We start from the raw sequence: 21,538 nt of genomic DNA on the forward strand, positions 1-21,538 counted from the left end.
GGTTCTTTGCACCACACGAGTGCCTACACGTTCCCTAGGACCCCCTTCCACCTCCCTCGAGGGCCTGCACGCCCCCTAGGACCCTCTTCCACCTCCCTCGAGGGCCTGCACGCCCCCTAGGACCCTCTTCCACCTCCCTCGAGGGCCTGCACGCCCCCTAGGACCCCCTCCACCTCCCTCGAGGGCCTGCACGCCCCCTAGGACCCCCTCCACCTCCCTTGAGGGCTTGCACGCCCCCTAGGACCCCCTCCACCTCCCTCGAGGGCCTGCACGCCCCCTAGGACCCCCTTCCACCTCCCTCCATGAGAAGTGATCAGCAAGCACCCACTTCCAGAGCCAAAGGACACAATGAGCAGTGAACTGGCTCTTGCTTCATTAAAACCAGATAATTTAATAAACTTTATTCTTGTCGGGGAAGAACGAGAGGGGAAGCCACCTATCCCACCCTCTCAATAAATTAACTAGCACTCGGCCAATCCCCGGGCCCCGAGCAAACCACGGCACGTGAGCCGGTGCGGCCGTCTGCTCCCGGCCGTCTGCTTCCCCTTCACAGAAGGGAGTTTTCCTACTGCTTGCCAGCTAGGTCACAACTGTGGGCCACATCCCCTCTGCGGTGAGGGTCCGAGGGCCCGGAGGATGTAGGGTACAGTAGCGGTGGCCAGAGAAAGGAGGAAGGATTCTCTTCCCCAAAACCCACGGCAGAGGACAGTCCTGGAGGGAGCTATGACTACGGTTCCTCCCTCCTCAGCTGCCCCAAGTTGTGGGAACAGGGAGAGCTGGAGACAGAAGAATGCACCCCTCCTTTAGGATGAGGAGCCCAAAGGGACCCCAAGAGTGAAGGAGCCGTTAAGGCCCCTTGTCAAAGGCAGCAGGCTAGGAAGCCCGAACAACTGGAGCCAGAGCTCGTCCCCCGGGACTGCTTAGCTTGGTGGTCTCCGCACCTGGTGCAGGGACCACAGTGGAGGTGGGCCTGGGCAACCAGCTCGCAGCCTTCCCCTTAGCCTCTGCTCCTTAAAACTAGCATGCCCCCCACACGCTCTCAGGTCCAGTAGAGGTTTCCCAGCACCTCTCCTGAGCCCCAGAGGTGGAGGGCCCCACTGTGCTCATGAAATGGAAGCTCTTTGGTCAGTTCCAGCAGTCAGAGGCCCTCCCTACAGGGGACTGGGGGTCCCCTCAATAGGTCTGCCTTGGGCAAGGACCACAGTATGGCTTGAGAGAGATGGTGCAGGCCCTGTACTAACAACCTGGCTTAGCCCACCACTGAGGCTACCTCCTCTTCCTCCCCATCCTCCTGGGTCTTGATCTGAGCAACCCCAAGGCGATAGAGGTTATCACGGATGACCACTTCACCAGGCTGGCAGCTCTGTACAACATCATGGATCTGCCGGTTGACAATTTCTCGGCTGGTGAGGAAGTCCATGAGGCGGTTGTAGAGGTAATAGTGGGTGGCATTGTCAAAGGCAATGGGCCGCTGGCGGACACTGTTGAGTTTGCAGTCCACGATGGAGGCATAGGGTGCCAACTCAGGACACAGTGACAAGGAACGGTGGCCAGCACTAGGGTCACTGGGATCGGGTTTCGGGTTCGCATTGACAATACGCCGCGTGGCAGTCTTGGTGACTGGATGCTGGACAGAGTTTTCAGCCTCTGGCACATCCACAAAATAATGCTGGTCCAAGAGTTCAGGGCAGGACACACTCTGGAAGAGAGAAGAGAAGGCCCTTTGTAAGAGGGAATGACTGAGAGAGAACCTTGTGGGAGAGAGCAGGAGCCGTGGAGTCAGACACCCTTATCTAAACGCTAGCGCCCTGGCACACTGTCTCTCTCCCGTGCCTCATCTCTTCTTGTAGGAAGGAGAATGGAACTGGTCATCCCGGCAGAGATGCCGCATTGCTTCAGGGGTGTAAGCAGTGCGCCTGGACCATTCAGGCACCAGAGCGATGGGAGGGAGCGGCTCTGAGGGACACTTCAGACAACTTTTGGGGTCTCGGAGAATGAGGAGAATAATGTCTGCTCCAAAGCGAGCCAGAAGCCTTCACCTCCCATAATGCAGCTCGGCAGAGGCACTCATTTCCTGTGACTCTTCTCTTCTTACCTAGTATCAGCTCTACTGCCTCTGCTAGCCTAGGCCAAAGGCAGGCCTTGCAGTGCATGAGTCTCAAAGGAACTATCTCCTGGTACCATGCACCAAGGTACAAACACAAGGACTCGGCCACGGATCTGCTGTATGACCCTGATCAAGTCCAACTCCCTCTCTGGGTCTTAGTTTCCTTTTCTAATCAAAGGACAGGGTTAGAGAAGATGGGTGCTGAGTGCTGAACCCAAGACCCCACCTCTCTTTTAAAAAAATAAAATAAAAAATACATTTAACTTATAGTTCTGGATGTAAAGTGAGTGTTTTCTGAGACCACTGTATCTGTATCTCAACAGGCGTGCCCTAGAGCACACTCATGGTCAAATCTAAGACTCAGGAATTAAATAGTGCCCTTCAGGGTGGTCAGTGTGTACAGTGACCACCCCTTCCACAAAGTGGCAATTTTTTTTAGCTTCTCTGGAAAGCAAATTCTTTTCACACAAGATGCCTGTGTTTGGAATACCCTAAGCACACCAAATAACACACTCTGGCCTCATGCTGCGGTCAGTCAGTAAAGGTCTGTTATAACTACTGGTTCGTCAGGATAAATATTGATGGAGAACAGGAATGCCAGAAAGAGTTTCCAGGCAGGCCCTCCTCATAACTGGGGTGGGGGAGTGGCCCTCCGCCATCCAGTCCCCAGGAAGGAACTCACCACAACTGGCTCTGCAGGGCTAGAGAAACAGCCCTGGTTCTTCCCCCACATCTGACTAGTCAGCTCTGGGTAGCAGAGGTCAGCACATAAGGCCACTGGTGTGGCCATGTCTACCACATAGACGGGTGGCCAGTGGCGGGAGGAGGCTAGCAGATCCACATGGTCACGGGCACTTTCACCTCGAACAAGATACTTGGAACCGCAGACCACCTGTGAGAGACGAAGGGTATCGTTCAGTGTTAAGGGACCAGCATGCAGGCGCTGGAGTAGGCCCTCACTCACTTCTTTTGAGGAAGAGCACCGTCATGACTGAAGCCAGGGACCCTGACATTAGGTCCCTCTCCAGCTCCTCTCTAAAAAAGGATTATTATTGTGTACACAGGCTTGTGCATGCCACAGCACACAGGGAGTCAGTGAATAACTCTTCAGGAGTTGGTTCTCTCCATCCACAGTGGATTCAGGGGTGAACCTAGGTGGTTGGATTTGCCTGGCAAGCACCTTTAGCTACCGAGTCACTGTGCTGGTCCTCCCCTCCCACTTCTATCCCTAAAGGAAGTCACCAGCACATCCTTGTCCTGAGAACAACTAGGACTTAGGACATCTCTAAACCCTACTCCATCCCTATCACCCTACCAACTGTCCTGGCAATGCAAACAGAAGGCTTAGGGCCTCTGGACTGAACCCAGGTTCCCATCAGACCTCTACAGGCTGCCCAGGCAACAGCTGCTGCTGTACTAGGAAGCACTTTACCAACACTCTCCAGTTCCTCCACTGCTGGACAGATCTGCGTATATGGAGAACTCTGCCTTCACACCCACCCAGCTGTCCCTTCTACATGAAATGCTCCCTAGTAGAGTCCCAAGACAGCACCTGAGTCCCTGTACTGTCCACCGCTTTTCAGAAGATGACGATGGGCACATCTGGACACACTCTCTGAGTAGGTGCTGATCTGCCCGAGAGTAAGCGTCAAAGGCCCCACCCCCAGCTTTGTTCCAGTGACTGGCTGCGTCACCCTCCTTTTATGGCCAGCTCAGCCTGACTCTCACATCACTGTGAACTGAATCTGTTGACAATGCCCACGCAGGACTGGGTTTTCCATTCTGGCATCTTCCTAGGCCAATTCTGCCTTACACGACCTAGCCTGGAGCTTTGTCTGTCTACCCTATCCATCCCTTCTACAGAACATCGGGGGTGATTTCACCACCCATTTCCCTTTGACCCCATCCTAAAGATCTCTGATCATCTTCAGAATGATGTCTCGGGAGCCACTTCTCTGGCTCTCCTCTGGGCTCTTCCTGTACCCCAGGTCTTGGCCTTCTCTGGCTGCCTGGAGATTGCAGGTCCAGCCCACTTTCTACCTCAGTTCTTTGGTTCCTCCAGAGCTAGCATCGCAAACTGCGGTAACTTCTTTTCTCCATGGCAATAGGAGGTCAACTAAAGAAGAACATTATCTCTGTCTTTACTACTGTACAACTGGGCAACACAGGCCAGTATGCAGTAGGGTGTTTAATACATATTACCGAATGACCCAAGTTCCCTCTACAGCCCCCCAAATGGCAAGGATTCCCGGCTGCACAGTGACACAAGTCCTAGTCCCAAAGGGACCAATCGGATTCTCTGTGGGCAGTTCAACATTAGCAAGCTCACCCCATGCTCCACCCACGCCACTTTCTTACCTGATGGGGGCACACTTTGTAGATTTTTCCCCCTGTGAAATGAGTTGGGGACGGTCTAGCTCTGGCTCCATTCTGTACAGACTCATAGAGGGCCAATAAGGAGAAGCAGAGCTGATCCTGGAGAGGAGAAGAAGATGAAATTCAGGTACAAATGCTAAGGTACTCAATATCACAGGTCTCTCCAAACCCAGAGAGGATCCTGCTGGCCTGGGGCCTCAGCAGCCCCTCCTCTAGTACAGGTAAACTTCAGGAAGCTCCACAGGAAGCTGCCAGCCTGGTGCCTTGTCAGAAAAACGTTCAAAAAGAGTGCCCATTTGAATCTGAATTTGAAGGAAGCCTGTTTTCAACAGCACAGAAAGCAAGTAAGGTATGGCTAAAATCCATGCACAGCATTGAGTCTATGCAGTCTTTTTTATGAGCCTAAAATCAGTCTCTGGGTGAAGTGTTCTTTACAAGAAAGAGCCTTGTGAAGTTTCAGTTGTTTTGATTTTGTAAATGAGGTTAATCCAATTTAAATTACCATACAGAGTAAGAAGAGTCAGGATGGAAAACCTGAGTCTAGGTCAGGGATCACATACACGCCACCATCTGGCTGCTGCTATTTCTTTGGTTTCCTGACAGGGTTTCGAGACAGGGTTTCTCTGTGTAGCTTTGTGCCTTTCCTGAAACTCGCTTTGGAGACCAGGCTGGCCTTGAACTCACAGAGATCTGTCCACCTCTGCCTCCCGAGTGCTGGGATTAAAGGCATGCGCCATCACCGCCTGGCAGTTTCCTTATTTCTAGAACCCTCTGTCAACACAAGTGCCCAATCATAGGGGGTTTATAACCTGCACAGGAAAGAGTGTAGCCTTCCTGCTCCCAAAGCCCCAGTCTTCACAGCTGTTCCCAACACTCACCCTGGAGTCTTCTGGGCCAAAGGGGATGTCGCACTGCTCCAGTAGGTACTGTAGCTCCTCCCCACCATAGGAGCTGAGTTCCTCAAGCCTGCAGGTGCCCTCCTGCAGCAGCCTCACCAAAGCACTGCCATTGCCTGCAACACAGAGTACAGCTGATGGGAGGTGCTGCTGACAGCCACCTCACCCCTAGCTCCTCATGCTTGAGAAGGAGAACCAGGGGGTGGGCATGCAGAGTAGCAGGCAAGCAGTGGAAGTCAACTCTACACACAGCACTCCCCAGGGTGCTGAGAGAGGTGGTGTAGGAGGCAGGCCTAGAGCTTTGCTGATGTCTCAAGTCTCTCAGAACTGGACCATGCCCTTGAAACACCTACATCTGATACAGAAACAGAGTCATTGCCAAGAACCCTAAAACAGGTCACTTTTTAACCCACAGATTCTGTTTTCAGAACCAAGAGCACAGATGCTTCAGACGCAACAAAAGGAACAGGGGCTATCATTTTCACTTTATCTGTGAGTGCATGCATGGACGTATGTGCGCCATGTACATGCCTGGTGCCTATGGAGGTCAGAAAAGGGCATCAGATCCCTTGGAACTGGAGTTACCAATGATTATGAGCCACCATGTGGGTGCTGGGAACTGAACCTGGTTTCCTCTCCAAGAGCAACAAGTGTTCTTAACCACTGAGCCCCAGGCAACAGCATCATTTAAAAAATGCTCTTTACACACTGTGCTCCTGACCTGGCTTAAAGGGGGCAGAGCTCAGAGACGAAGTGAGGGAGAGCCGCCTCACTATCTAACGCTAAGAAACAACGTTGGCAGCCAGCGTATCACACGGAGCACTGGCAGAATTAATACCTCATTTCCAGGCTTTTCAAAGTTAAAACCAAAATAAGGTGCTTATACTTGGTCCAGGAAAATGACTGTTCCGTGCACGTTTCTAACTCCAGAGTGTGGGTATTAAAGGTTTCACTACTATGCCCAGCCACCACTTTGTCTTTTTAGACGTAGTCCTTCAGCTGGGCCTGGCACTCTCTACCACGGCTCTGTCTTGACTTCTAACTGAGCCACTCTCTTAACACCAAACAGAAACCAAATGGTCTTACCAGGTACTGGCTGCACATCCAGGTTTTTGTCTTTCTCAGTGTTGACGACCACAGTTCCTCTCATGAGTGGCGGGAAGAAGGGAGCAATCACAGAGGCATCGAATTTGGTGATGGGGATGCTGGCAGGGAATGCAACCTGCTCAATCACTTCGGTCTCCATGGTAGTCCAAAAGTCCTCCACGTTCACCTCACTGGAGCCCAAGAACTCCGGCCAGGTAAACTACAATGTGGTCAAGATAGAGAAGGCAAAGAAAAAACAAAACAAAGATAAAAACAGGCCAAAGTGTATGGGCCACGGATTAGAAACAACACAGTGTGCACCCTTTATAATGCACCAGGAAAGCAGGGCTTTGGGGAGACCAAGAATCTGACAGCCAAGCACTGCCAGGATCCTCCTGCACTTGACAGGTCACTACGAAGCCACCCTTCCTTCCTCTCCCACTGTAGTACTCTCCCAGACCAGACAGAAATAAGCCTCCTTGCTTCTACAGCTCTGTTCATGTCATGTTCTGTGGTTAAAAGCACTTGTTGCTCTTCCAGAGGACACGAGTTTGGTTCCCAGCACCAACCTCAGGTGGCTCAGAACCACCTGCAACTCCAGTTCCGGGACTCCCATGCCTCAGGCCTCTATAGGCATGCGCACTCACTACACATATCTCCACAAATACACCTCCGCATAATTAGAGAAGAAAGAAAAGAGTGTTGACTTAGGTTTAGTTCTCAAACTGAAGCCTCAATTTCTTTATCTAGCTGGCAAGAATAACCCGAACTCTGCTTAGAATTCTATCCACTTTCCGAGGCCCTGTGAATCCTTTCTTCAGTCTCTCCAGGACCTCACAGGACTGTTATTGCCTCTCCCTCAGAGAGTAGACTTAAGTATTACAGGCATCCAGCATTTATGTTAACCAGCTTCCTTTTCTCTTTTTTCCAGTGGTGGAGATCAATTTCAAGGCCTCACACGGCAGGCAAGCATTCTACCAATGAGTTTCATTCCTGCACTACTTTTCTTACAAGCAGCTTATTACTTTTTTTGCTTACAAAATATGGAATGCTTCACAAATTGGCATGTCACTCTTGTGCAGGGTGCCACACTAATCTCTGTATCGTTCCAGTTTTAAAGTATGTGCTGCTGGATGAAGCAAGCACCTTACATGGTCCTTGAAGTGTGACTCTGACCTTACTACTCTGATTAGAGCCAGTGACTTACTCACTGGAGGCAGGGGAGGGGTGCTGCCTGGTAGTAAAGTACTTGCTCAGAACATACAAAGTCCTGGATTGGATCTCTAGCACTGACATGTACACACTAGGCCAGGTTCCCACCTGTATGAAACGTGCTCTCAAACCCTTCCTTCCTTAAGGTGCTGTTGTCACACATGGTTGAGGCAATGCGACAAGTAGTCCACACGCCACCCCTTGAACAGGATGAGCACGAGGTAAGAGTATGTGCAAGGTATGTATCCCCCCCCCCCTCAAGAAGGCTAAGATAGGACTATGAACAAACAGAACCAAACCAAACCCAAAGCTAATGTGCTTACTGTCCATTCCCAAACACACTACAGCTCTTCCCTAGAGCTGCTCCATCACTTCAAGAGCCAGTCTTCCAGTTACTACGGCAGCACCCTGAGGCAACTGCTCACACTACACCTGCAGTAAGGAAGCAGATGACCGCTGGGGCTCAGCTTCCCTTCCCCTTTCCAGTCAGTCCAAGACCTCAATCTAAGAACAGTGCACGGCCCAGCGAGGGTGGGTGTTTCTACCCCAATAAACCTACTCGGAAACCCCTTACAGATGTGCCCTAAGCTTTGTTTCCATGTGCTTCTAAACCCTATCAAGCAACCAGCACAAGTAGCATATCTGCTTGCCGTAATCAAGGGAAATGCCATCCCAGGGCCATTATTTTGGTTTTCTGAGACAGGGTCTCATGGAGCCAAAGTGAGACTTTAATTCTGGATCCTATCTCTACCTTCCAAGATAATGCGATTATAGGCATGTTCCAACCATTACCCAGCTGGGAAGATTCCTAAATATTTTCAGCTTGCAAAAGTTTTATCTCTAAGTATGTATTAAATCATAGTGAAAGCCTTTTATTTTCATAGCAAATAAAATATAATCCAATGATGCTTTAATGAATTAAAATTTTTATTTCATTTATTTAGTGTACACACACACACACACACACACACACACACACACACACACACACACACACGCGCGCGCGCGCGCATGTGGCCGTCAGAGGATCACTTATGGCCGCAGCTCTCTCCTCCCACCACGCCGGTACCATCCCAGGGATGAAGCTCAGGTCGTCCAGCTTGGCAGCGAGTGCTGTGTCCACTGAACCACCTCAGCAGCACCAACCAGTTCACTGATGGATTTTCATGTTTAAATGACCCTGCTTTCTGATAGCAAATTTGGCCATGGTATATATTACTTCATTTGTTGCTAGACATGATGCACTGTTATTTTATTCAAGACGTAGGCATCTATATTTACACGTATAATCAGCTCCAGTTTCTTGTGTTAAAATGTCTAATTTTAAAGAAAGAAGTATTCATTTTTGTGTGTGCACTTGTACGTGTGCAAGTGCCTCAGAGACCAGAAGGTACTGGAGCCTTGGAACTGGAGTCACAGTGGTTGTGAGCTGCCTGATGTGGGTGCTTGAAAATGAACCCAGCTCCTCTTAACTGTGGCGTCACTTCTCCAGCCCTGATTTCTTTTTGAAAGCAGGAGACAGCTATCTGCTTTTGCTGTTCTTCTCTTAAGACAGGGATCATACATATCTTGGACTTTTATCACAACCTACAAAACCATCTTAATTTAGTGGAATTTTGGTGAAAATTACAGTTCAGAACCAAAGTCATCTCATATTACTTATCTAGTGCCTTCAGTGGTTCTCCATTTCATTCTGTATACACCCTGAAAATGGTCATATGGCCTATGGAGGTGCAGCTCCACCCCCCGGCCACCTCCCAATCTCATACATTTTACCACCCCCTTCCTGGCTCCACATCCACCATGCCCAGCACGACTGTCTCAGGGCTTGTTCTCGGTGCTTCTTCTGCCTGGAATCTCTTCCCTAAAGCTACATGGTCTTCAGATCTCTACTCGAATGTCATTTCTCAGAGACCTTCCCTGACTACCCTCTATAAAGAAGAACCCTACCAAACACCAATCTCTTCCCTACCCATCTTTCCCAAAGCAGCAAATAAGTGCTCCATGAGGACAGAAGTTTGGGGGTTCATTTTTAAACTATTTTCTTAGAAGCCTAAAAAGTGCATGTAAAGGGCTAAGATTGTAGCTCAGCTACAGAGCACATGCTTATGTACATAGTTCTTGGTTCAATTCTTAGTAAAGGAAATAAACAAGAACTGGGGTATAATTTTCCTGGTAGCATGTTTTCCTAACATACACAGGCTCTGGATCCAATCTCCAACATCATCATTAAAAGAAGGGCGGGGGATAGAAAAGGAAAACAAACAATCCTGTTTCTTTCGGACCTTTCTCAAATGAAATACTGGCTGGAGGAGGAAAGAGCCACTGGCCTCGCCTACACAGGCTGGAGCCCTGTGTCCTTGGGAACAGCGTGCAGGAGGAGCTGCCCAAGACAGGACAGTCTTGAAAGTGGCTATGGTGGCTGAGAGGGACTTACCTCCACACTCTTCAGGGCCAGCACATTCTCTTCATTCCTCTGAGCCATTTCCACTTTGGGGGCCACACCGCAGATCCCACAGATCATGTCATTGTAGTCACGAACAGTGAGACACTCAAAAGCCCAATAGCCATTGCACAACAGCTCCTGTAGCTGGCTCAGCTCCTCTGAGGTCAGTGTCTTCTCTGGAAGGACAGCAAGAGGTCACAGAAAAAGACCCTAAAAGTACCAGGATGAGCCAGAAGACAGCAAGACAGCAATCCGCAAGTGTTCTGGTGCAACCCAGTGAGCAACTTCAATGAGAGGACAGCTGCCTTGAACTAACACCTCCTTGGCACTAGATGCTAGTCTGAGGGCTTTGAAGATACTACCTAGACTAATTCTTACACGACTGATGATTCTTTATGAACTAGAAGCTATTATTGTCTTCTTTTATAAATAGATCATCAGAACAAGTTGCTCAAAATCACACTGCAACTAGGTGGCAGAGCCAAGCCTCAAATACGAGCCTTCGTATTTGTGGAATATGGCTGTCCCACTGCAGCAGATAAGGCACAGAACTGGAGCTTGTAGAAATGGGTCAGGTGAAGAACTAGGTAGGAAAGACCCAGGTTCCTACACCTAGGTCTCCACATGAGCCTTGGAACGGTAGAAATCTAGGAGCTCTGTACTTAGAATGAGCCTAACTAATATACTACAAAGCCAAATCTATGTATGACCGAAGGATATTATTCTACAAGTCAGTTGTGAGTTCTTGCTAAAGGCCCCTGTATGCATGAAAACCTTTTCCAAAGTCTGTTTGGCATTTATAAAGTTCTGAAGGAAGATTATATTATTAGGAAGTCAGGATACCTCCTTCCCGAAATACCAGACTCTCACTCCCATGACTCAGCTAAAGCCTGTCTCTGGAAGTCAGCTCAGTACTCAGGACTAACTTGGAACAGAGGGAGGGCCTTACCTGTCTGTTCCTGCACAGACTTCAGCACAACACTAACACACATTCTGGGGTCCTCTCCCAGCTTAATCTGGTTCCGGATTGCAAAAAGTAAATCCAGGCTTACCAGCAACTTATTCCCCACATTAAAAAGACCTGCAGGTTAAAAAGAGGCAAAGGATCACTACAGCATTAACAGTGCAACAAACTGAACGTCTGCTCCAGGGGAGTAAGTTACAGTACAGTCCTAAGACAGAACGGCACATTTAAAAGAGGGAAGTAGCCCTAACTGTCTGAAGCTGTCCACAAGCCACCATTGAAAGAAATACTATTTATAGCAGGTTTTTGTTTTATCCTAACGAAAAAAGTAACATTGCTCTGTCTCTGGCTCAGTGTTCAGGTCTCACACAACTGCACCATGGATGTCAGGGGACTCCTTAGCACAAGGATGGGGTGGGCCTAACACAGGCTGGGGATAAAAAACCTCAGGTGAATTTAAGTGTAGTCAAGACCAGTCAAATGAGAATTTTATTTCATTTATGTACCACATAAGCACTGACATGACAAAAACAAATTCTAGAACGTGTACTCCTAGGCCTTTCTAGGCATGATAGCCAAGGCTAAAAACAGTATCAAAGCTCTGGCCATTCAAAAATTAAAAAGAGAAAACAAACAGATAAAACCCTTTGTGTCCCCCAAATCATCACACACAAACGTAAAAGACAATAAACAGAAAACCTGCAAAAAGCCAAGAAAAATGGAAACCCGAGGCAGAGAGATCTCTGTAAGTTCGAGGCCAACCTGTTCTACGTAGCAAATTCACAAATATAATTCACAATAGAGTAACACTCTCCTACTCTCCTAGGGTCGTGTAGAAGATCTCTATTCTCTTCATTAATCAAAGAAGTGAGACAATTAATAATGATATACCAGCTTTATCTGTCAATTAGCAAACTTTAAAAAAGCAGTCCCCAAAGTTCCCAGAGGCAACAACACTGAGTTTGGTGGCACTGAATACAGAGTCAACAGATAAACTCAAGTGTCTCTGCCAACAACAAACAGTTGGATTGAACTATTTGTTTAACACTGAAAATAAAACCAACAAATGTAGGTGTAAGTCTAACAAAATATATCTAGGACCTATATGCTAAAAACTACAAAATGGGCCGGGCGGTGGTGGCACACGCCTTTAATCCCAGCACTCGGGAGGCAGAGCCAGGCGGATCTCTGTGAGTTCGAGGCCAGCCTGGTCTACAGAGCGAGTTCCAGGAAAGGCGCAAAGCTACACAGAGAAACCCTGTCTCGAAAAACCAAAAAAACAAAACAAAACAAAACAAAAAAAACTACAAAATGCTGAAATTCTTAATGATAAAGTATTTAATAGCAAAAAAAAAAAAAAAAAGTCTCCAAACCACATTAAAAGGAAATGTTAAAAAAAAAAAAAAAAAAAAAAAAAAAAGAAATCTTGATGGGGGGCGGTATTTTGGGGCTAGAGAGAGAGGCCTGGTGCCAGGGAGGCTCCCAGGAGTCCACAAGGATGACCCCAGCTAAGATTTCAAACAATAGTGGAGAGGACTAGCCTTGTCCCGTAATCAGATTGGTGAAAACCCCAATTGTCATCAGAGAGCCTTCATCCAGTGACTGATAGAAGCAGAAGCACTGGGCCAGGTTCTGGGAGTACTGCTGAAGAGAGGGAGGAGGGACTGTACGAGCCAGGGGGTCAGGATCATGTGTGTGCCCTGGTGTACACGTGGCGGCCAGAGGACAGCCTTGGGTGTCACTTCTTACTCTCTGCCTTGTCTGAGACAGTTTCCTGTTGGCTGCTGCCTAGGACAGGCTGCTTAGCCCAGGAAGTCTATCTGCCTCCCATCTCGGAGTGCGGAGGGAGGGGAAACTGTGGCTGGTGTGTGGAAAGAATGAAAAAATTTAATAATAAAAAAAATGTAAAGACCATATTGGATTGGAGGACTCAATATTTTTAAACAACACCTTCAAATTGGTCTATAAATTCAACAAAATTTCCACGAAGTTTCTAGTGGGACTGTACATAATGATAAACAGACTACCCAAAACAACTCATGAAGAACAAGATTGGAGGACTCATGCTGCCTGATAGGACTTATTCTGTGGCTGCAGTGGTAAACACAGTGTACTGAGCCCCAGCATGGTAGTATGCGCCCTTAATCCAAGCAGAGACAGATAGATCTCTTTAAGTTTGAGGTCAACCTGCTCTACATAGCAAATTCCATGAAAGCTAGGGCTACAAAAATCCAAAAAGACAACACAACAGAAGGCAGTGTACACTGGCAAAGATAAACAATGGAACAATCTAATGTACAGTCTCATGTACAGAGGTCAAGTGATTTCCAGTGATGGGACAATAGACACCTATACCCCACAAATGAATTAAATCTGAACCTAACCCTTTATATAAAAGTTAAATAAGGGGGCTGGGGAGATGGTTCAGCAGTTAAGAGCATTTACTGCCCTTGCAAAGGACCTACCTAGGTTTAGCTCCCATGTTATCTATCTATATGTATGTATGTATGTATATATACATATGTGTGTGTATGTGTATCTCCTATGCTATAGCTCACAACCGCCTATAACTTCAGTTTCAGGGGCTCCAATGCTCTCTCTGGCCTCTCTCTGCTGACACCAGTACCCATAAGAAGCACATACATTCATGTAGGCACTCATATATACATACGACATAAAAATACATCTTTTTATAAAGTTAAACAGATATGGATCATATGGGCTGGGAAGACGGTTCAGTCAATACAGTGATTGTCTGTTTTGGGTTTAATCCTTAGAGCCCATATGTAGACTAACAAGAAATTGAGCATGGCGTTACACATTCATTATCTCACAACTGGTGAAGCAGAAACTGGCAGACCCCTGAGGTTTGCCAGCCAGTCACCCTAGCCCATGCAACGAACCCCAGGCTAGAAAGGCATTAAGGACTGGGAAAACGTCTCAGTGGGTAAAGTACATACTATGCAAGTGTGAGGACCTGAGTCTGGATCCCCAGAACCCAGGAAAAGGTGGCATGGCAGTGTATCCGTAGCCTTGGCACTCTGAGATGGGAGGCAGATAGACTTCCTGGGCTAAGCAGCCTGTCCTAGGTAGCAGCCAACAGGAAACTGTCTCAGACAAGGCAGAGAGTAAGAAGTGACACCCAAGGCTGTCCTCTGGCCGCCACGTGTGCACCAGGGCACACACATAGACGGAGAAAGACTCAAAATGGAGACTTCATCAAAAACCACACATCCACCATTGGTCATTACACAGACCAATTAGGATGGCTAAAAACACCACCGTGTGCTCGCATACAGCTCAGACAAAAATTCTCACACACTAATGGAAAGAATGCAAAACGATAAAGCCTCTTTGGAAAATGGTTTGGCAATTAATTATAAAACTAAACATACGCTTACCATTTGGATCTTATATTTACTTAGAAAAAAATGAAGATGTATGCTCATCCACAATCCTGTCAACAGATGTCTGTAGCAGCTCTATTTGTAATTGCCAAACACTGGCAGCAATTCAACCATCCTTCGGCAGGTAATGGATAGACTAGCACATCCACACAAGGGAAAATTAGTCAATCATAAAAAAGGCAGATACTAATGCACAGTAAGCGGGAAAGAGGTTGGAGGACTACATACTATTGCTGTATGTACACACCATTCTTTAGTAGAAGACGTCAAACGAAAGAGAATTAAACAGCTACCAAATGAGGTGAGTTCAACTACAAGGGGAGAAAAAAGAGGCTTGACTGTTTCCGGATTCAGTGTACGCGTCAGACAGAACTCACAGAATATACAACAAAGAAAATCTACTCTATGTAATTTCTCTCTTCTTCTTCTCTTTTTTTTTTTTCCAAGACAGGTTCTCTCTGTGCAGCTCTGGCTGTCCTGAACTCACTGTGTACGCCAGACCACATTGGCTTCAAATTCAGAGATCGGTCTGCTTTTGCCTCCCAAGTGCTGGGTACTCTATGTAAAGTTAAAGAATTTTAATCACAACATATATAATACAGAGCACTGACCTACATAGATTACAGTGGAGAAAAATGGGCACTTTAACTCTGAGTAGGAACACAAAATAACAAACACTAACTGGCAATACAAGATTTCACATGAATTCAAAAAATGGCAACATAAGGTTCAAGACAAAGAACAACTATGTCTTAATCCTCAGCACGAATTCTACGTGTCAATTCAGGATTCACACTCCTACAACTGGTACATGGGTTTTCTTGTTGTTTGGGTTTTTGAGGTTCAAAGACAATTTTATTTGTGTATTTAAAGAAAAACGCCAAGGCAGGAAGTTGTAAATCTCAGCAGCTGCCCACAAAAGAATGGAGAAGGGAAAAAGCCATGCCCTGAGTAAGCTGACATGGAGGTTGGCCAGCCACCAGGCAGACAAGCAACCGTATGTGGAGGAGAGCTTTAGGTAAAGAGTAAAGAAGGCCGAAGTACCAAAGAACGCAAGCTGGAAAATAGAAGAAGAAAGCTGTACACAGTTTAATAATGTTGAATAAAGGAGAGTAAAAATACAGCAATTCCACTTTTGAGAATCTGTCGAAAAGAAATAGACACAAATAATTATTTAATTATAAGCAAGACTACAAAATGGAGCCCCAAACTTCCTTATTAAAGGACTATTTCTCTACTTGTTGGCAGAGGAAGATGCTGATGATACAGTTCTAAATTAAAATAGCATGTTTTACATACCCAGCATGCTCCACCTTTGTGCAAAGAAAACCTAGAATGTTACTCACGCTTCTCTAGCTCCTGATGTTCTGCAGACAGTGAACATGACTGAGGATCAGAGAGGGAGTGGTGTCAAGTGTTTATCTCAAGGGGGATTACTGTCATCTTTTCTAACTTGTCTGTACTGACCAGTTTTTCTACAACTAAGATTTGGGTTTTGTTTGAGACAGGGTCTTACTATGTAGGCCTGGCTGGCCCCAAACTCACAGAGCTCCACCTGTCTGCCTCTTGAGTCCTGGGATTAAACCTATGTTGAGGGCTGGGCAGTGGTGGCGCACGCCTTTAATCCCAGCACTCAGGAGGCAGAGGCAGGCAGATCTCTGTGAGTTCGAAGCCAGCTTGGGCTGCAGGGTGAGATCCAGGAAAGGCGCAAAGCTATACAGAGAAATCCTGCTTTGAAAAACCAAAAAAAAAAAAAAAAAAAGTATGTTGAGTGCTGTTATTTGTAAACTAACTAAAGACTCTAGAGGAGGGTCATACCTGAGGAAACTGTCGCTGAGGCAGAGGCAGTCAGGACAAAGACCAATTCTTCAGAAGCTGCTAAGAACAGATGCAGTACCCAGAGGAGCAAAGCTATAACCAATATGGTAGTTCCCAGACCTGTTCTGGGTGCTGAGGGCACAGAAGGTCAGCACCTACCTGTGTAGATGTCCATGAAGCTGTGCAGGGCCAGACAATGCGGGTTCAGACACATCTTCACCTGGGCAGTTACCACCTGCAGCCGGGTAGCTGTCAGGAGCCAGCATTCCTGAGGCCCGGCCAGAGAGCTAGTATCCAGAACAAAAACCAGGAGGGAAGTCAGTCTCCTTCTGCAAGCTACAGGATCATAGCCAGAAGCAAAATTCTCCAGACTTTACTGCAACCAGCAAAAGAAGGTGCTGGAGCTGTGTTTCCAAGATTGTCTAGCTGAGAATGTCTCCATTTCCTTGAGATCTGGGCTAAGAAATTATAAGGTAATCAATCTGACTCTCAAGTTATTACATGACTTAAGCGGTCCCACTGACAACTCCAAGGTTATGCTGGGCAGGCCAGACATAATCTAAACCCTAGGCTGGAGATGGCAAGCTTCAGGCATCTCTAAAATTGATTGCTAATTCAAGAAACAAATGTAAAAGAGATGTATTTCTCTTCTGTGGTATGTTTTGCCTGCATGTATGTATGTGCACCACATGTGTGCTGTCTGGTGCCTATGGAGGTCAGAAAAGGGCATCAGATCTTTGGAACTGGAGTTACGGATAGCTGTGAGCTGCCATGTGGGTGCTGGGAATTGAACCCCGGCCCTTTACAAGAGCAAAAACTGCTCCTAACCTTTGAGCAAACTCTCCAGTCTAACTGCTAATTATTTTACCATTAGCAACTGAGAAGGTCAAGGAAAGCAAAGGAAAGCACACACTAGCATCTCTCCCGGTTAACTGCAGCTGTCTGAAGAAGGAAGCGACAGGAGCTAAGTGAGCTGGGGCAGCTAGGGCGGGGGAAAGTGGTGCTTACTTTTGTCCCCCCTTGAATAATGGGCTGCTACAGAGAAGGCACTGCGTGGATGGAGACTCATAATAATTCGACCAAGAGGTCTGCTCGATGGTGACTGTCTCCTCACTCACGTTGGACAGGATAAGTCGAGAGCTGTTTAGTTCATGAATCAAGGCGAAGACCTCAGCCAGCTCTGACTCGTTCTCAGGGATCTGCAGGACTTTACGCAGCAGCTGCAGCGTGGACTGACGCTGGATCTCCCTCTGGGTTGTGGTCAGGGGTTCTGTGGTACTTGGCATATCTCGGTGTGGTGAGCTCACCTCCTGAGAGAAGAGTGGATCAAATCATTAAGCTGTGGGTAGAGAGACAGCCTCAGGCCAAAGTCATCAGTCTGCAAAGCAGAGGGATGGGCCCATGCCTGGGGTGGGAAAAGAAGTTCCTATCAGTTAAGTTTAAATAATTCCCCGTGCCGCTAAAAGTTCTCTGGAGTTCAATTTTTCTATCAATAAAACACATCTCTTGGCAACAGATTTAACTGCTAGCTCCCACTCATGGGGAGGTAAGAGACCTGGTGTTCAGCTCTGGAGAGGACACTAGTGGCTGGACATGTGGGACCGACCACAAGGCAGTTTATTTGATTTCTCTGAGACTTAATATCTTTATCTGGGAAACAAAGGACAAAAACACAGGTAATCTTCAGAGACTTGAAAAGAGAGTGTAGAGATGAGGACAGTTCCCTAGAAGCTCTTGCCCCGACCCAAGTGTCTGAATTCTCTCCCTCTGCTCACTTCTGCCAGGCACAGAAAGGCATCACACTGCTGGCACTGCGGCGTGCAGGTAGCATTTACATAAGGGTCACTAGGACTGTAGACGGTTAGAATTGGATGGTGCCAAACACCCACCTTCCAGAGGAGCACGTAAGCCCAGAGAGATTAAGTGAGTTGAATGGGGAGTTCTGTTACCCTATCTCAATCTTAGGTACTGAGGCCACTTTCCCTACTGGAGTGAGGAAATTTCCACACCTCCTACAGGAATGTTCAAAGTAGGTTTTTGTTCACCATGCACTTTCTTGGTTGGGTCTTTTTTCTTTGTGCTATGGTCTCAATGTTTTATGTCCCTCCAAAATTCACGTCAAAATTCTACCACTTGGTGTGAGGTTAGGAGGTGATCAGAGCCCCAGGGATGGGGTTAGTGATACTCTAGAGGGCAAGGCAGGAGGACCACAAATTTAAGGCCAACCTGAGCTACACAGCAAGATCTTGTTTCTAAATCAATCAACAAAAGGTGTCAGAGAGGTCCCTTCTACTTTTCATTGTATGAACACAGCAAGAGGGTGCACACATGAGCTAGAAAGTGAGCCAGACAATGAATCTGCTAGCACCCTGGATGTTTCAGCTTTCACCACTCTAAAAACAAGTTTCTGTTATTTAAAGAAACACTTCCTCATAATCTTTCAGTACGGCTGTACAGACTAATTGAGATACTGCAAGTCAATCAATTAGCAAAGTGCCTGTGAGTCAGTGAGGACCATGGATGGTCCTGTTGATGCATAAACACGTAAGTCTTTGTCTTTAATTCTGTGTGGCTTCAGGATCCAAGGGAGTTTTTTTTTTTTTTTGGTTTTTCAAGACAGGGTTTCTCTGTGTAGCTTTGCGCCTCTCCTGGAACTCACTTGGTAGTCCAGGCTGGCCTCGAACTCACAGAGATCCGCCTGCCTCTGCCTCCCGAGTGCTGGGATTAAAGGCGTGCGCCACCACCGCCCGGATACACCGCTGGGACAAGGTTCTCAGGTGGATCTCTTCTGCCTCCTCTGTGCTCCCTGAGCACATCCCTTCACTGTTGATTTCAGTCAACATGACTGAATTTGGAACCATCTAGGAGATACACCTCTGGATGTGAGGTTGTTTCCACAGAAGTTCAACTGAGGAGAGAATATCCACTGAAAGTGTGCAGATCCCCTCGTTCCAACCCACAGGCTAGAGTGCTACACTGACCAGAGATGGCTCGGCAGATGAAGAGTCTCATGCCAGGAATCCACATGGTGGAAGGAGAGAATGGATCCCAGAGCTGTGAGGGGCCAGCCTGCTGAACACTAGCATTCCCCTTGTTACTCCTGATCTGCTGAGATCCCCACAGCACAGCCGTAGTCAGGCTACTCTGCCACCACACCTTTCCTGCCATGATGAACTATGCCCCTTAAACCAAACCTCGAGCAGAACAAAGTTCTCCTTCTTTTCTTCACTCTCCCCGCCCTGCCCCAGACAGGGTTTCTCTGTGTAGTCCTAGATAGCCTGGGCTCACTCTGCAGACCTGGCTGGCATCAAACTCCAGGGAGCCACCTTTAAGCTGTTTCTTGTGAGGTCACGGCAATGAGAGAAGTAACTGATGCAGTCACTGGACCCTCACTGGTGAGGACGGGCATCTGGTTGCCTGTTCATTCTTCAAACCAGCAAGAGACCTGTGTCACAGTCCTCTTTAGCTAACTGCAGAGTAACAAGAGTGTGTTTTCTTTACTAAGAACCCTGTCTCCCTGCCTGTAACCGTACGGTTACTTGTCTTTCTCCTGCACTAGACTCTAAGCTCCTCAGGGAAGGGGCCAGGTGATGGTCACTTCTGAACACCTGGCTCATGTGACATTAAACATCTGCTTGATGAATGAATGAATGGCTGCACAAGAATGAGTAACATCAGCACAGGCTGTCCTGGAAGGTTATGTATTCCCTGCTGTGGTGACACTGAACTACACCACCCCTTTGGAACCAGAGATGAGGACGGAAAGGACTAAAGGCCACTCCAGCCAAGAGATGGTGGTACAGCTTTAATTAAAGAGCTGCAAACCAAGCACAAAGAGAAGGAATGTGCTGCCACCAGGGCTCCAGAGGCCACACATATACATTCTAGATCCTGACATGGTTTACTTTTCTGAATACACATGCTCATTGAGACTCTCGAGTAAGATGTGAAGAAAACATCAATGCCATTAGATAGATTTGATGGCCAGAGAAGATATGCTCAAAAACTAGCATCTTAGGTTTGGGGGTTATTTTCTTTTTGTTACTGTTTTGTTTTTCTTATCAGGGTAGGAATCAAACCCAGAGCTTCCCAAAGGCCAAGCAGGAGCTGTTGACTAAGCTACAGCCCCAGCCAAATCAATCTAGAAGAGATTATGTTCTGCAGGGAGCTGAGGGAAGCAGGCAACCCAGGGTACACCCAGCACTCCAAGAAGAGGAGCACGATGCGTGCTCACAGAACCCTGGGTAGGAAAGCGCACTTCCAGTGGAGGGCACATGGTAGAGGAAGGCTGTGGATCTGCGTTCCCATGGCAGGGCTTCACAGTAGACTCCTTGAAGTTCCTCAAGGAGCCCTTCCCCTGGGCTCCTGTCTGCTGAGTAAAATGCTGATATTTAATTTAGCTCACCTCCCTCTTTTGTCTCACTGACAGGAAACCAAAGCTGGAAAGTTCAGTGTCCTACTCAGGATCACAGCTACCAGGCCTCTACGTTCCCAATCCTGATTGTCATCCCATCCCCAAATTAGTTCCACTTCCCTTTCTCACAAGGTCAGTGACCCTGAATACAACTCAGGCCAGAGACAGACTTGGCGACCAGAGAGCACAATTCATCACCATAAAGGCTCCCTCCACGTGCAGAGAACTGAGGGTCTGAAGCAGTTTCCCCATCTTTAGCCCTGTATGCTCTCAAATCTTGTTAATTTCGGGTTGTTTTTAAAAAGATTTATTTATTTTTACTTTACATGTTTAAATGCTTTGCCTTATGCATGTCTGTACATCACCTGCATGCAGCGCCTGCAGAGGCCAGAAAAGGGCATCTGGACTTGAACCTCGACTTACAGCCGCCATGTGGGTGCCAGGAATTGAACACAGGCCCTCTGCAAGAGCACTCAGTGCTCCTGACCTCTGCATCACCTCTCTGAGCCCCAAGTCTCCTTTTTCAAATAACCTCCCTCTAGGCCTCTCCCTGCTGGCAGACTTCGGTAGAACAGTTCCAATATGTTTTTCCTATCTGACTCCTGCCACCCTACAACTAGCCAATGGAAAACTCTTTACTTTCAACGCTAGCCATTGGCTGGGGCTGTAGCTTAGTCAACAGCTCCTGCTTGGCCTTTGGGAAGCTCTGGGTTTGATTCCTACCCTGATAAGAAAAACAAAACAGTAACAAAAAGAAAATAAAACCCCAAACCTAAGATGCTAGTTTTTGAGCATGCCTTCTCTGGCCATCA

At 47.5% G+C, this 21,538-nt stretch overlaps 1 protein-coding gene and 1 non-coding gene across 2 annotated transcripts in view; both read right to left on the reverse strand.

Moving 5' to 3' along the window:
* Nucleotides 1-371: 371 nt before the first annotated feature.
* Nucleotides 372-21,538, reverse strand: part of Hmgxb3 (HMG-box containing 3) — a 55,317-nt gene continuing 34,150 nt past the window's right edge. The window contains exons 12-20 of the mRNA XM_052742262.1: nt 17,321-17,622; nt 16,472-16,599; nt 11,073-11,204; nt 10,115-10,299; nt 6,466-6,685; nt 5,362-5,495; nt 4,466-4,582; nt 2,790-2,999; nt 372-1,699 (exon numbers count right to left, since the gene is read on the reverse strand). Of these exons, the coding sequence (XP_052598222.1) occupies nt 1,250-1,699; nt 2,790-2,999; nt 4,466-4,582; nt 5,362-5,495; nt 6,466-6,685; nt 10,115-10,299; nt 11,073-11,204; nt 16,472-16,599; nt 17,321-17,622 (1,878 nt within the window). The 3' untranslated portion in view covers nt 372-1,249. The remainder of the gene's footprint in view (nt 1,700-2,789; nt 3,000-4,465; nt 4,583-5,361; nt 5,496-6,465; nt 6,686-10,114; nt 10,300-11,072; nt 11,205-16,471; nt 16,600-17,320; nt 17,623-21,538) is intronic.
* On the reverse strand, nt 7,503-7,611 carry LOC128113146 (U6 spliceosomal RNA). The gene has a single exon (XR_008219364.1). It is a non-coding gene; the product is annotated as a U6 spliceosomal RNA (small nuclear RNA).

This window comes from Peromyscus californicus, unplaced genomic scaffold (genome assembly GCF_007827085.1).
Source record: "Peromyscus californicus insignis strain IS unplaced genomic scaffold, ASM782708v3 Scaffold_17__1_contigs__length_78620276, whole genome shotgun sequence".
In the NCBI taxonomy this organism is placed as follows: Eukaryota; Metazoa; Chordata; class Mammalia; order Rodentia; family Cricetidae; genus Peromyscus; species Peromyscus californicus.